Source organism: Manis javanica, chromosome 12 (assembly GCF_040802235.1).
Source record: "Manis javanica isolate MJ-LG chromosome 12, MJ_LKY, whole genome shotgun sequence".
Taxonomy (NCBI): Eukaryota; Metazoa; Chordata; class Mammalia; order Pholidota; family Manidae; genus Manis; species Manis javanica.
In genome coordinates, this window is record NC_133167.1 from 33,200,920 (window position 1) to 33,217,161 (window position 16,242).

Genomic DNA, 16,242 nt, shown 5'->3' on the forward strand with positions numbered 1-16,242 from the left:
TCTCTTTGCTCGGGTGTGGCAGCGCCTTGTATCTCAACCACTAGAGCAGGACTGGCAGTCCATGCTCCTGCACGGGGCTGAAATGTCTTGGAAATGCAATCACTTCTCACGCACACTGCCAATATATGAAAACATTCAGGTAGACAAGCAACACAAATGAAATGTAAATGTAATACGAAGGCCGTGACCTCCCTGAGATTAAGTTTTACATTATGATTTGTTACAAGGGAAAGAAGAACCTTGCCCTGTGTTTTGTAAGGTAGCAAAATTTTCAGATCTTTGAAATGTCTGCCCTTTTAGGAAAATGTTTGCCTTATTTTCTTCATCTGGACTTTAGCTAATGAATGTGCAGGGAGTCTGAGGCGTGGGAGGGAGAGGAATCAAGCGGCCCCGCGGGTGGAGCACCTGGCTGTCAGGGCCTCTATCACATGGGCATCTGGAGTCTCATTTTCCAAAAATATCCTGCTACCTGCACATAGGTTGGAAACTGTGTTCCAAGGTGTAACACCATTTCTTTATCTTCTTTTTTTGGAACAGCCAGGATAGTTTGTGTTTCCATATAAAAATGTTCCTGCCCTTCCACGTGGACCACACCTGTAACGCATAAACACAGGACAAATTTAGTTGAGAGTCCCAGCTTGGGAGCTCTGGGTGGTGTTTGGTTTACGAAAAGTGAATTGATTCAGTTTATAAAGAGCTGGTTAAACAACTTTTTCTAATTAATCCTTATTGTGCCCAATCAGCTGCATGACCTTGGGTCATTCACTTCCACTCTCTTGGCCTGTTTTCTCATCTGTCTAGTGGGGTGGCAAGATCTGTAATGTGCTGAACTTAAGTGAACACACTAACCTGGCCATATGTCCAGGCTCAGTGAGTATGGCCAAGTTATTAAACCCTCATTTCCTCATCTGTAAAATGGGCGATAATAAAGGTAAGTACCTCAGTTAGGTGAAGTTAGGTCATTGAGTCACAGAGAGGATAAATAACTTGCTAAAGGATGCAAAGGTTTAAAATGGCAGAGATGAGTTTGTTTCCTACCCTAAAACTTGCCTGCTCCTGCTGGCCTAGCTGAGATTTTTGGTTTGTTCAGTATATCCTTATCATTTTGTAGGAGAAGAGGCATGTGGCCCTAGTTTAAATATTTGGTTGTAGTTTTTTTACTTGAAGACTAGCCGAAAGATTCCTGTGCTTGTTAAAATAAGTAAAGAGTTATTTTTACCAGGAGTCAAAGAATTTTGTAAGATTATTTCCTGAGACAATGGAGTATGAACTGTGCAAAAAGGGTACCCCAACCCCAAAGCTTGCTTTCAGCATGCATGTAATAAATTAAATCTAAACCCAAATTTATTGAATTACATAGTTTTTACAATATGATAGGTATTGTTCTGAGGCCTAGCACTTTACAGATAATTAATTCATTTAATTCCCATACCAACCCTATGAGGCAGGCAATAGCATTAGGAAACAGACAGAATAGTTAGGGATGCCCAAGCCACAGAGCCAATTAAGTGAGCAGACCTGGGATTCAAACCCAAGCAGTCTGACTTGCAGGGTCCGTGCTCTCAACTGATACAGAGCACTGCTTCTCTTAGTATTCTGTACTCTGTAAGTTTTAATCATCCCTGTCCCAAATGCAAATTCCTTTCATGTTTTAAATTTCCCACTTGTGCCAAAATTTTGAATTCCCGCTATTGCCAGAATCCTGAATGGGAGAGCTAGCATCTTGTGTCCTTAGAGTGAGGAAATATAGTATCGTGGTTAGCAGCAAGGGCCTTGGCATCAGCCGGTACTGTGCTCCAGTCCTGATTGTACTGCTAATTGGGTATGAGACTTTGGCCAATTATTAACATTTCTAAACCTTAGTTTCCTCACCTGTAAAATGGAGCTACTGATACATTATTTCTCAGAGTTATTCTGCTTGCACACTAAATATTAAGCAGCAAATACATAGTATCTTAAGGTTTAATAATAATAATAATTTCTTAGGGTTGTTGTCAGGATTAAATAATACATGAAATATACTTAGTATGGTGTCTGACACAGCATGTACTTGATGAATGTTGCCTGATATCATTATTATTATTAAATAACCTTCAGCCCAATATTGTACTTTGCAAAACCTTGTTTTTCTTTCTTGAAATCCATGATGGAGGAAATAATGTTTGGAATAAGTAGTGGATACTGCCAGGCCTCTGAGCACTTCTTGTGACTTTCCTGGTTGTGTCTAATGACTTTTCAGAGGTAATGAATTCTTTTTATAACTGGGAGATAGTCTAGATTTTCTGCTTAAACTAAATCACTTTGGGAAACAAGTATTCTGAAGATTTCTCCCAGGTTTTAGTAAAAGATAAATGCTTACAGCACTTGTTATTCCAGTTATTTAGAAATAAGTAATAGAAGCTGTGCGAGTTACTATTTTCTCTTGCCTAAAGATAGTTGTGGCTCTCAACCCTGCACACACATTAGAATCACGTGGGGGAACTTTTAAAAAGGTACTGTTGTTCTGACCCATACTCCAAGGTTCTGGTATCATTGGTCTGGGGAAGGATCTAGGTTTCGATATTTTAAAACATCATACTAACTAGGTCTTGGCCAGTGCAGTCAAAACAAAACAAACCAAAAGCAAATAATAATAGTATCAGGATTGGAAAAGATAAATAAAACTGTCACTCTATGATTATATATAAAATATACAAGAAAATTCAAGATAATCTATGAGACTGTTAAAATCATAAGTCAATTTAACAAAGAAATTCAATTAAATCCACAATAAGATCTTACTCTATCAGATTAGATAAAAGCACTGACAAAACAACAGAAAAATGGAGTCCTTCTAATTACTAATAGAAATATAATGGAAACATATTTTTATTTTAATGTTTGGCATTAAATACTAGAGGTTAACATAAAAAACACTATTATTTGGCAATTCTACTCATGGATATATTCCACTGGAAATGAGTACTTATCTTCCTAAAGATACATATATATAATATTGTTTATAGAAACTATTCATTGTAGGTCCAAACTAAAAACAACTCAAATGTCTATTGTTAAAAAGAAACCACAAACTACATCAGCAAACCAAGATTTATTATTTAAATTAGCTGTGGCTTCAGACCCTCAAGAATATAACCTTTAACCATTCAACAGGGAATTTCCTGGTCAGCACTAAGAAATTTACTGATAGACTCCTTTCCCCCTTTGGAGGGTGACCTTGCTGAAAACAATGGATTCTCTGGTAATTTCTTTTTTTTTCCTGCATCTCTACCTTTAAAAACCTTTCCTTTTCTGCAGCTCAATGGAGCTCCCCTCTGCTTGCTAGGTGGGATGCCGTCTGATTCATGAATCAATCAATAAAGCCAATTAGGTCTTTAAAATGTACTTGGTTGAATTTTTGTTATTTAACATCATCAGTACTGGGATGGATAAATAAATTGTGGAATATTTATACAATGGAACACTCCTGAACAATGAAAAAGAACTACCAATGTATAGAACTGTGGGGGCCCGGCCTACCGCCGAGGCTGAGCCCCACTCTAGCTGGACAACGCCCTAAAGATGGCGCCTGCTTCCTGCTCACCACCCTTTCCCCTCTTCCCTGTTGGGGATTGGCCCAGCAGACTTCCGCACCCGTGCACAGCTCGTGCTGCCCGCTTAGAGTGGTGCGTGACACCTATCCACTTAAAGGTCACGCATGATACTGTCCCGAATTGGTTGGGTGACTGAATATAAGGGAGCCCGCCGGGAGGGAGAGGAGCTTCCCAACAACTGCTGTAACCGCCGCGAGAGATTAGACAATAAAGCCTAGAGAAGAATCAAGACCTTGGGCATGTTGCTTCGGTCCCTGAAGGGTCGCGACATAGAACAACATGGATGAATCTTTCATACATAATGTTGAATACATAAAAGAAGTAGGTACAGAAAAAGTGACACCATTTTAAATGAGTCCATTTTAAATGTAGCTCAAAACAGGAATAACTAATCTACAGTGATAAAGACCTTTGGGAGGGTCACCCACTGAGAGAAGGGATGAGGAAACTTTCTGGGATGTTGGAATGCTGGAAATGTCCAATGTCTTGATGTGGGTAATACATTTACCCAGATTCATACATACGTAAAATTTCATCAAGCTGTAAACTTATCATCTATGCATTTAAAATTGTGATTTAAAAAGTCACCCTGTAGTTGAGGAGCTCTACCTTAGAGTTTCAGTATTTCTCAAACCAGATGGTTGAATTTAGAATCTTAAACTAGAGAGGCATCATTTTTCTTGTCCAAGATCACCTACCTTCAATGATTTGATCAACACTTTTAAAGGCTTGCTCTACATTTCCTTGCTCAATTTTTTTCTCAACAGAAAGAAATGAATTGTGCTCTAAGGCTTGCTGCAGGGGAAAAACAAACAAAAACAAAAACAAGTTTTTTGGGTTTTTTTTTACGTTCTGATAAACTATTTATCCCCCACTGAAATCCCAGGCTTCTGCTCTATCAAATCTTCACACACCAGACCATTGGAGCAGTGGAGAGAGTCAGCAGAAATTGGGTTAGAATGGGTCACAGGAACTGGGGACTCCTTAGCTCTGCTCAGGGCTCTGAGGAGGAGCTGAAGGGGAGACAAGCAGTTGTAAAACATGATTCCACCTGAGAGTGCTGAGGGATGACCTAAGGCAATTTGGTAGTAAGGAGCCAACTTGGTGCGAGTGGGGCAGATAATAAAGAAGGCCAAAAAGGAGGAGGTTGGTGGGGCTGGAAATGCTCAGGTGCTGAACTGGATGGGATTAGGACAGTTAGAGAAGAGAGGGGAAATCACTTGAAGTCAAGGGCATCTCATAAGCAATAGCTGAAGGTTGAAGCCAAGCTGACGGGCCAAAACGAGAACGAGGCCAGGCTGACTGGGGACCAGGAAGCGGGCAGGGAGGCAGAGACCCAGGCTGCAGTTCAGTCAGTGCTACAGCTACTTTGAGTCTCACAGTGCTCTGGATTTGCCCACTGACGAGTTTTGTGTGTGAGATCATAAGGACGTTCCTCTGGTGTTGCTTATCTGTATTCTGAGGCCATGGGTTGGCAAGAAGCCATGAGAGGAGAGGTGGACAAAGGAAGGAAGGGAGCTCCAGGCAGGAAAACTCTCAGCATTATGTCTCAAGGTGCAGATTGCTGGAGCCTTCACTCTAAAACTATAGATAACACTGAGCTAAGTAGAGATGGAGCCCAAAGTATACTATTTCTGTGACCTCATGGGCTGAATTCTTACAAAAGTATACCACTCTACTCATTCCAGAAGACACGAAGTGGCCTAACCACCTCTATTGTGATGATCCTTGGTTCTATGTCTTCATAAGCGATCTTCACTTTTTTGGCAGCCTCTTTCGCATGAGCATAGGTATCAGCAGCCACGGTGCAGACAATCTGACCCACACAAATTACCTGTAGAAAAGCCACATGTTGTAGTAGCTAAAACATAGCATTGGTGTTCCCACATTCTTACATTTACCCACTCAGTTCTTGTGACCAAAGAAAGATAATTTCTCCTGCGTTCTTCACCATTTCCATACCACACACAGGAATCCAGGCAGCCAGAAATTCTGTTGGTTCTTTTAATGCCCCACGCTCTCTATTGCTTCTATGACTTTCACAGCCTTTTAGAAGCTGTCTTGGAGAGGCTCGTGGCTTCTATTAGAATTTCAAAAGGGTTCACAGTTGAGAACCACTGAGGTGGAGTCATAGGTTCCCTGAAAGTTTTTGCAATGTGAACATGAATCATGGGTATTATAGTCATAGCCAATGATCATTTTGGTGTTTCTAGCAAAGCCTTTGAATGATAAGCACACAAATCACATACCTCTTTCTGGGCATAGAAAACCTCTCCTTGAAAAGTATTATCTCCAGGAACATCCTCTGCTGTTATCACATCAGCAACACCTGGAAGTGCCAGGGCTTCTGCAACATCAATTGATCTAGGAGAGAAAATTTGAAAGTATATGTTAAAGTTTCAGGGTTAAGTCCAGGGCACAATATAAATGATTCCTCAAACACAGGGAAAACCTGTAATTGACCTCATAACCAAATCATGGGGCAGCATTCTGTGGTGACAAGTGCCAGTATTTGGCAAGTATTCTGACTCTTGGTCATAGATTCATTCTTTAATGACTACACTTAAAACATGACGGATCCAGAAGAGGAAATGCATATTCTTAATTGACTTAATAGATAATAAACTCCCAATTTTAATACGAAATTGTGAATGCACTCCAGTAATATATAGGAACATCTTTTATTTCCTTACATGATCTTTGCATGAGCTCTGGTGCTGGTGACTACAGCCAGGAAGAGTTCTTGGGCGATGGGGGGCATGTCGTCAATAAACACAGCTTCCCCTGTGGCGTGTTTAATGGCTGACTGGTGCATGACTGGATGGCCAACTGGATCTTGTGGGGACTGGTAGGGATCCACACACTGTTAATGAATAAAACAAGTTATTTTATTGCCAGACATTCTCATGCACTGCAAACTGGGTCTGATACATCTGGCTTACTTACACAAGTCAAGAAATATAATAGGCAATTGGGTATCCACATCTGTAGTCAAAGTTAATAAATATCTATTGAGTACTATGGTAAGGGATACATTCTGGTTACAATCTACCCACTCACCTTACAGAAAGGAAAAAACCGTTCTTGTCTTCAACAATTCTATGATCTTGTTGAGGTATCAGAATACACAGAAACATTCATTGAAATAATGCGGTCAACTTCATATAGCAATAAAGAAGAGCTCACACAACTAACATGGTGCAAGGAAAATACACAGGTTCCTGGGAGACTTAGAGTGGTCATAATAACACAGGGAAGGCTTTCTAGAATAGTAAATGTTGGGTCAGATCTCAAGAAAAGGAGGAAACTTAAAACAACAAAACTGTGAAGGAAGGATACGCAGAATCTAATTCCTTGTGTAGCCGGGAATAAAAGCATAGTCAACCAAGCAAGTCTTAAGTGGGTGACAATGGGAAATATCAGCTGGTTTAGCAGACTTTATCTTTTCAGGTAATAAAAAATATAGTCATTGAAAAGAGGGAGATATATGCATAATGCATACATTTGCACATGTTCACAGATTAAAAAACAACCTGACCTGAAACATTTCAATCCCTTGGGGTGTTTTTATGGGGAAATCTTCCAGAGCACTCATGAACTTTTCTGGGATATCGGGAAACATCCGGGGATCCTGAAAAGAAGATTATTTCACATTTAATTTTGTAATCTGAGTCACTAGCTTGGAAAATACAAGGAGAAATAGATCATCCAATTTGTCCTCCCAGATATTAGATGTATATTCTGCTGGGAGAGAGCCCTGAGCTTCAAGTTCCCTAGGCCAGTAGCTGCTCGAAGAATAACTACATCTACTTATGCATACAGAGAAGTGAATGTTTTCAGGAAGTGAAGACTTCCCTTCATGACAAAGTCTCCTTTTGAATGGGTGGAAATATGTACATTCTAAATGGAAGCTGTGCTTTCAAATTCAAGCCAATCTTCTGGGCATTTATCTCAAAGAAGCAACTGAGGCAGTAGACAAAGATTAATATCCAAGGATGTTTTAACTACAGATTATTTGTGATAGCAAAGGAACTAAAATTAATCTGAATATGACAATAGGGAAAAGGTTAAACAAATTATGGTGCATCAGTAAGATAAATATTCTGCAGCCACTAAAAATGATTTTGTAGAATATATTTATTGACATTGAAAAATGTTCATGAAATAAACTCAAGTGAAAAAAATTAGGTTACAAAAATTTATGTATAGTATGACCATTTTTTCTTATAAAGAAAAGAGAAATATGAAAGTATATATTCTAAATGTTAAGAGTGGTTATAGTAGGATATTGGCTTACTGTTAATTTAAAAAGTTTTGCTTCTCTGCATTTTGAATTCCTCTATAATTAAAGAGTGTATACCAGAATATGTACTGTGTGAGAGAATATATAATATTTAAAAATGCAAACTAAAATACATTTAATATTTAATAATATATTAGATATAAATATATATTTATATATGGTCTATATTCTGTAATACATAAGAGTATATGACAACATAAAATATTAAAGTAATACTAATAAAAAATGTTAATAAAAATGATAAAAAAAAGGACTGGCTGCCCTAACAGAGTAAAGTTCTTAGCCATAAAAGAAATGTAGGTATAGTCATATATCTGCCATTTTTGGGTCAGCTCATGGCTTATCAAGGAAACACTCATAGTCATGGACAAAATTCTGAGAAACACTGATGTGGACATCACTTTAATCTAGGATATGTAAGAAAAAAACAGTTAACAAAAAGCTAGACATTATTTAAACATGCAAAACTGAGGAATAAATTTTAAAAACTGGCACATCCATCCATAAACATGCTCTGCAACCATTATGTCATGATGTCACTTAAGGAGTACTTAATGGCAATGAAAGATGTTTGTTACTAAATGAAATAAGCAAGATATATTAAAAGCTTTATAGATGTATATGTGTGACATATATGTACACACATTCATAAAGAAGGATTTAGAAGGATGCACACCAAAATATTAATAATGGTTATCTATATGTGATGGGGTTACAAATAATTTTCTCTTCATTTTTGGCTTATCACATTTTCTGAATATTAAAGTAGGTATTATTTTAACAGAAATTTTCTTTAAAATAGGAAAAGGTGTTAAAATTTATTTATTGAAGGCTTTTTCACTACTGTAGATCAACTTGATATTGCAGATTAACATTTGTCACACAAACTATAGGGCAAATGGAATAAAAGTTGTCCTCTCCTCAGCCCAGCAGTGAAGGAGAAGGGAGAGGGAAGGACAAGAGCAAAGGAGGCTGGGAAGCACCGCCCTGGGAAGCCCCATCCCCAGTGCCCTCATGTATTATCAAAACTAGGAAGGGGAGCATAAGTCCCTCCGGTGCAGACTAACACTCAGAATGTCAAGGCACCCAGAAACCCAGAGAAGTCATTTACCATTTTATTCAGTCCCCGCCTCACTCTGAGGTAGAATTTGAAGAGTAAGCTGATGATGAGGGTTCGTCTGTATTCTACCATGCCACCCTCAGCTGCTGGTGGAATATAAATCTCATCCAGGACCAATCGGCAGGCGTCACTCAGCATTTGGTCATCCCATTGTCTAAAGTAAAGAATGTGAACATTTCACAGAAGAGGCAAAGACAGACTAAACTGACAGAGCAGGGGAACGTGGAGAACATTCTATATCCATCTTTAAAGTCTAAACAAAATGTCCTCAGATATTTCACTAACTTTCTTTAGAAACTGATGCAGTGATTCCTAAATTTTCCTTACCATGTCCCCTTTTATTATTATTATTAAAATTTTTAAAAATTTTGATATCACTAATGTACAATTACTTGAACAACATTATGGTTACTAGATTCCCCCCATTATCAAGTCCCCCCCTACATACCCCCTTACAGTCACTATCCATCAGCATAGTAAGATGCTATAGAATCATTACTTGTCTTCTCTGTATATACTGCCTTCCCCATGTCCCTCCCACCACCACATTAGGTGTGCTAATCGCAATGCCCCATTTTCCCCCTTATCGCTTCCTTCCCAGCCACCCTCCCCAGTCCCTTTCCCCTTGGTAACTGTTAGTCCATTCTTGGGTTCTGTGAGTCTGCTGCTGTTTTGTTCCTTCAGTTTTTTCTTTGTTCTTATACTCCACAGATAAGTGAAATAATTTGATACTTGTCTTTCTCTGCCTGGCTTATTTCACTGAGCATAATACCCTCTAGCTCCATCCATGTTGTTGCAAATGGTAGAATTTGTTTTCTTCTTATGGCTGAATAATATTCCATTGTGTAAATGTACCACATCTTCTTTATCCATTCATCTACTGATGGACACTTAGGTTGCTTCCATTTCTTGGCTATTGTAAATAGTGCTGCAATAAACATAGGGATGCACATGTCTTCTTCAAACTGGGCTGCTGCATTCTTAGGGTAAATTCCTAAGAGTGGAATTCCTGGGTCAAATGGTATTTCTATTTTTAGTTTTTTGAGGAACCTCCATACTGCTTTCCACAATGGTTGAACTAGTTTACATTTCCACCATTAGTGTAGGAGGGTTCCCCTTTCTCCACATCCTCGCCAACATTTGCTGTTGTTTGTCTTTTGGATGTTGGCCATCCTAACGGGTGTGAGCTGATATCTCATTTGAATTTAATTTGCATTTCCCTGATGATTAGTGATGTGGAGCATCTTTTCATGTGCCTGCTGGCCATCTGAATTTCTTCTTTGGAGAAGTGTCTGTTCAGCTCCTCTGCCCATTTTTTTATTGGCTCATTTGCTTTTTGTTTGTTGAGATGTGTGAGCTCTTTATATAATTTGGATGTCAACCCCTTATTGGATATGTAATTTATGAATATATTCTCCCATACTGTAGGATGCCTTTTTGTTCTACTGATGGTATCCTTTGCTGTACAGAAGCTTTTCAGCTTGATATAGTCCCACTTGTTCATTTTTGCTTTTGTTTCCCTTGCCCAGGGAGATATGTTTATAAAGAGGTTGCTCATGTTTATGTCCAAGAGATTTTTGCTTATGTTTTCTTCTAAGAGTTTTATGGTTTCATGACTTACATTCAGGTCTTTGATCCATTTTGAATTTACTTTTGTGTACAGGGTTAGACAGTAATCCAGTTTCATTCTCTTACATGTAGCTGTCCATGTTTGCCAACACCAGCTGTTGAACAGGCTGTCATTTCCCCATTGTATATCAATGGCTCCTTTATTGTATATTAATTGACCATATATGCTTTAGTTTATATTTGGACTCTCTGTTCTGTTCCACTGGTCTGTGGGTCTATTCTTGTGCCAGTACCAAATTGTCTTGATTACTGTGGCTTTGTAGTAGAGCTTGAAGTCAGGGAGCATAATTCTGCCTGCTTTATTCTTTCTTCTCAGCATTGCTTTGGCTATTCTGGGTCTTTGGTGGTTCCATATGAATTTTAGAACTATTTACTCTAGTTCACTGAAGAATGCTGTTGGTATTTTGATAGGGATTGCATTGAATCTGTAGATTGCTTTAGGTAGGATGGCCATTTTGACAATATTAATTCTTCCTAGCCAAGAGCATGGGATGAGTTTCCATTTGTTAGTGTCCTCTTTAATTTCTCTTAAGAGTGTTCCATAGTTTTCAGGGTATAGGTCTTTCACTTCCTTCATTAGGTTTATTCCTAGGTATTTTATACTTTTTGATGAAATTGTGAATGGAATTGTTTTCTTGATTTCTCTTTCTGCTAGTTCATCATTACTGTATAGGAATGCAACAGATTTCTGTGTATTAATTTTGTATCCCACAAATTTGCTGGACTCAGATATTAGATCTAGTTTTGGAGTGGATTATTTAGGGTTTTTTATGTACAATATCATGTCATCTGCAAACAGGAACAGTTTGACTTCTTCTTGCCTATCTGGCACCTTTTACTTCTTTGTGCTGTCTGATTGCCATGGCTAGGACTTCCAGAACTATGTTGAATAAAAGTGGGGAGAGTGGGCATCCTTGTCTTGTTCCCGATCTTAAAGGAATAGCTTTCAGCTTCTTGCTGTTAAGTATAATGTTGGCTATAGGTTTGTCATATATAGCCTTTATTATGTTGAGGTACTTGCCCTCTATACCCATTTTGCTGAGAGTTTTTATCATGAGTGGATGTTGAATTTTGTCAAATGCTTTTTCAGCATCTATGGAGATGATCATGTGGTTTTTGTCCTTTTCGTTGATGTGGTGGATGATGTTGATGGATTTTTGAATGTTGTATCATCTTTGCATCCCTGGGATGAATCCCACTTGATCATGATAGATGATCTTTTTGATGTATTTTTGAGTTTGGTTTGCTAATATTTTGTTGAGTATTTTTGCCTCTATGTTCATCAGGGATATTGGTCTTTAATTTTCTTTTTTTGTGGTATCTTTGCCTGGTTTTGGTATTAGAGTGATGTTGGCCTTATAGAATGAATTTGGGAGTATTACCTCCTCTTCTACTTTTTGGAAAAGTTTAAAGAGGATGGGTATTAGGTCTTCACTAAATTTTTGATAAAATTCAGCAGTGAAATCATCTGGTCCAGGGGTTTCATTCTTAGGTAGTTTTTTGATTTTAACAATTCAATTTCTTTGCTGGTAATTGGTCTATTCAGATTTTCTGTTTCTTTCTGGGTCAGCCTTGGAAGATTATTTTTCTAGAAAGTTGTCAATTTCTTCTAGGTTATCCAGTTTATTACTATATAATTTTTCATAGCCTTCTCTCATAATTCTTTTTATTTCTGTGGTGTCTGTAGTGATTTTTCCTTTCTCATTTCTGATTCTGTTTATGTGTGTATACTCTCTCTTTTTATTGGTAAGTCTGGCTAGGGGTTTATCTATTTTGTTTATTTTCTCAAAGTACCAGCTTCTGCTTTCATTAATTCTTTCTATTGTTTTATTCTTCTCAATTTTATTTAATCTTTATTATGTCCCTCCTTCTACTGGCTTTGGACCTCATTTATTCTTCCTTTTCTAGTTTCATTAATTGTGAGTTTAGACTGTTCATTTGGGATTGTTCTTCTTTCCTGAGGTATGCCTGTATTACAATACATTTCCCTCTTAGCACAGCCTTCACTGTGTCCCACAGATTTTTGTATTGTTCAATCATTGTTGTCATTTGTCTCCATATATTGCTTGATCTCTGTTTTTATTTGGTCATTGATCCATTGATTATTTAGGAGCATGTTATTAAGCCTCCATGTGTTTGTGGGCTTTTTCATTTTCTTTGTGTAATTTATTTCTAGTTTCATACCTTTGTGATCTGAGAAGCTGGTTGGTACAATTTCAATTTATTTGAATTTACTGAAGTTCTTTTTGTGGCCTAGTATATGATCTATTCTTGAAAATGTTCCATGTGTACTGGAGAAGAATGTGTATCCTGTTTCTTTTGGATGGAGTGTTGTGTAGATGTCTGTTAGGTCCATCTGTTCTAATATGTGGTTCAGTGCCTCTGTCTCTTTACTTATTTTCTGTCTGGTTGATCTGTCCTTTGGAGTGAGTGGTGTGTTAAAGTCTCCTAAAGTGAATGTATTGCATTCTATTTCCCCCTTTAATTCAGTTAGTATTTGTTTCACATATGTAGGTGATTCTTTGTTGGGTGCATAGATATTTATAACAGTTATATACTCTTGTTGGACTGACCCCTTTATCATTATGTAGTGTCTTCTTTGTCTCTTCTTACTTTCTTTGTTTTGAAGCCTATTTTGTGTGATACAAGTACGACAACTCCTGCTTTTTTCTCCCTGTTAGTTGCATGAAATATTTTTTTCCATCCCTTTACTTTCAGTCTGTGTATGTCTTTGGGTTTGAAATGAGTCTCTTGTAGGCAGCATATAGATGGGTATTGTTTTTTTAATCCATTCAGTGACTCTACATCTTTTGATTGGTGCATTCAGACCATTTACATTTAGGGTGATTATCAATAGGTATGTACTTATTGCCATTGCAGGCTTTAGAATTTGTGGTTACCAAAGGTTCAAGGGTCATTCCCTTACTATCTAACAGTCTAGTTTCACTCACTTTGTGTGCTATTACAAACACAACCTAAAGTTTCTCTCTTTTTTTCCCCTCCTTTTTCTTCCTCCTCCATTCTTTGTATGTTATAAATAATATTCTGTACTCTTTTTCTATCCCTTGGGTCACATCTATTTATCCTTAGGAACACTTCCATCTATAGGAGTCCCTCCAAAATGCACTGTAGAGGTGGTTTGTGGGAAATAAATTTTCTCAACTTTTTCTTACCTGAAAATTGTTTAATCCCTCATTTAGATTTAAATGATAACCTTGCTGGGTATAGTATTCTTGGTTCAAGGCCCTTCTGCTTCATTGCATTAAATATATCTTGCCACTCCCTTCTTGCCTGTAAAGTTTCTGTTGAGAAGTCTGATGATAGCCTGATTGGTTTTCCTTTATATGTGATCTTTTTTCTCTCTCTAGCTGCTTTTAAAAGTCTGTCTTTATCCTTGATCTTTGCCATTTTAATTATTATATGTCTTGATGTTGTCTTCCTTGGGTCCTTTGTGTTGGGAGATCTGTGCAGCTCCATGGCTTGAGAGACTATTTCCTTCCCCACATTGGGGAGGTTTTCAGCAACTACCTCCTCAATGACACTTTCTATCCCTTTTTCTTTCTCTTCTTCTTCTGGTACCCTTAAAATATGAAAATTGTTTCATTTGTATTCATCACACAATTATCTCAATATTCTTTCATTCTTAGAGATTCTTTTTTCTCTCTGTGCCTCAGCTTCTTTGTATTCCTCTTCTCTAATTTCTATTTCATTTACCATCTCTTCTACTACATCTAATCTGTTTTTAAATACCTCTATTGTATGTTTCATTTCAGATATGGAATTTCTTAATGATTGGATCTCCAACCTAAATTCATTCCTGCGTTCTTGAATATTTTTCTGTACCTCCATAAGCATGTTTATGATTTTTATTTTGAACTCTCTTTCAAGCAGATCAGTGAGTTCAGTTTCATTTGATCCTTTTTCTGGGGTTTGTGAGATTTTGGTCTGAACCATGTTCTTTTGACATTTCATATCTCTGTGTGTTGCCCACTAGTGCCGAGAAGCTCTGGTCTCTGGAGCTCCTCAGCCCCTAGAGTGAAGTTGGGTGTCGTAGGGGAGTGGAGCTGGTGCCTGGGGGGAGGAAAGATCTGTTTCCTGATTTCCTTCTGCCGTGCCTGTCTCCGGTATCAGAGCCAGTGGGCCAAGCACACAGGTGTAAGCCTCTGTGCTTTGTGTCTCTAGCTGTTGTAGGCGGGGCCTCCCTCTGGCTGGCCTGACACCAGCACAGTGACTGCCGGTTTGCGAACCAGTGCTGGCAGGCCAGGAGGAAGGTGCAGCAAGCTGTGTGTCACAGTGGAGGGTCTCGGAGCTGAGCAGCCAGCCAGGGGGATGGGGCTTCTGAAGCTCCTCAAAGTTCCCAAATAGCTGGGCAGAGCATGCCCAGACAACCTTGTCCAGCTCTCCCCTCCTCTGCACAGCAAGCTCCATGCAAACCCCGCTCCTTCAGCAGCCCTCTCACTGCTATGAAGCCTCTCAGAATGCCTGCCTTTCCCTTCTTCCAGAGTGGCTGGGTGTGGATCCTTTCCTCCACAAATGGCTGGAATCTGTCTCTCAAGCACTCCACCTGTCTGAGCTCCCCAACATCCAGAGCACCACACAGTGTAGGTTTCTGCTCCCAAAGCAGACCTCCAGGGCTGGGTGTTCAGCAGTCCCAGGCTTCCACCCCTCCCCAACTCTGTTTCTCTTCCTCCTGCCAGTGGGCTGGGGTGGGGGAAGGGCTTCGGTCCCTCCTGATTAAGGCTTTCATATATTACCCTGTTTTGTGAGGTCTGCTCTGTTCATGAGGTCTGTGTGCAGTCTGGTTCAGCCTTCTTTCTTGTTGTTGTTTTAGGGTTAGTTGTGTCAATTAACTACATTTTCATACTGTCTGTGGTTTTGGGAGGAATTCTCCATCTCACCTCTCATGCCACCATCTTGAATTTCCCTCTTATTATTTTTAACTTTATGATCTGAGAATCTTGATTTACCTCAAATAGCTTAGGTTAAAAAAAGTAATAAAACCAAAGCTTCCTAAGATCTGGGACTTTGTCTTGTTCACTGCTGTATCTCCAGCAATGAGACCACACCGGGTATGTACACTACAGATGTAATAACTAGTAAATGACTGAATTATTAATGATAGTTGTAATATTTTTTGAAAATGAAGGTTTCTACATAAATGCCTTGGAAGAACTGAGTTATTTTAGTATTTCAGAAAAAAAATTGCAGTAAGTTCTAATTGTTGACAATGAATATGATAGGTAGGTAAAAATTACTGTAAAAGCAGTAGTTGGAAGAATTTTAAAAACCTACTTTCCAAAAGCTAGCAATAATGAGAGTAACAGGGAGAAGGTCATTTAATGCATTTTTGAATATTGCATTTTCTTTATGTGGTTTAAGGACATTTTCAGGTATCTTAGGACACAGTATTGGAAACATTTGCTTTGTTTTCTTTTTTTCAAATTAAGGTATCATTGATATACATTCTTAGGAAGGTTTCACATGAAAAACATTGTGGTTACTACATTCACCCATATTATCAAGTCCCTCCAATACCCCATTGAAGTCACTGTCCATCAGTATAGTAAGATGCCACAGAGTCACTACTTGCCTTCTTT

General features: G+C 38.5%; 1 protein-coding gene across 1 annotated transcript in view; it reads right to left on the reverse strand.

Annotated features, from left to right (window-relative positions):
* The window catches only part of LOC108391580 (aldehyde oxidase 4-like), a 71,986-nt gene that overhangs the window by 17,873 nt on the left and 37,871 nt on the right, over nt 1-16,242 (reverse strand). The window contains exons 15-21 of the mRNA XM_017651223.3: nt 9,008-9,170; nt 7,132-7,224; nt 6,287-6,456; nt 5,843-5,957; nt 5,305-5,427; nt 4,292-4,388; nt 470-594 (exon numbers count right to left, since the gene is read on the reverse strand). Coding sequence (XP_017506712.1) covers nt 470-594; nt 4,292-4,388; nt 5,305-5,427; nt 5,843-5,957; nt 6,287-6,456; nt 7,132-7,224; nt 9,008-9,170 — 886 coding nt within the window. The remainder of the gene's footprint in view (nt 1-469; nt 595-4,291; nt 4,389-5,304; nt 5,428-5,842; nt 5,958-6,286; nt 6,457-7,131; nt 7,225-9,007; nt 9,171-16,242) is intronic.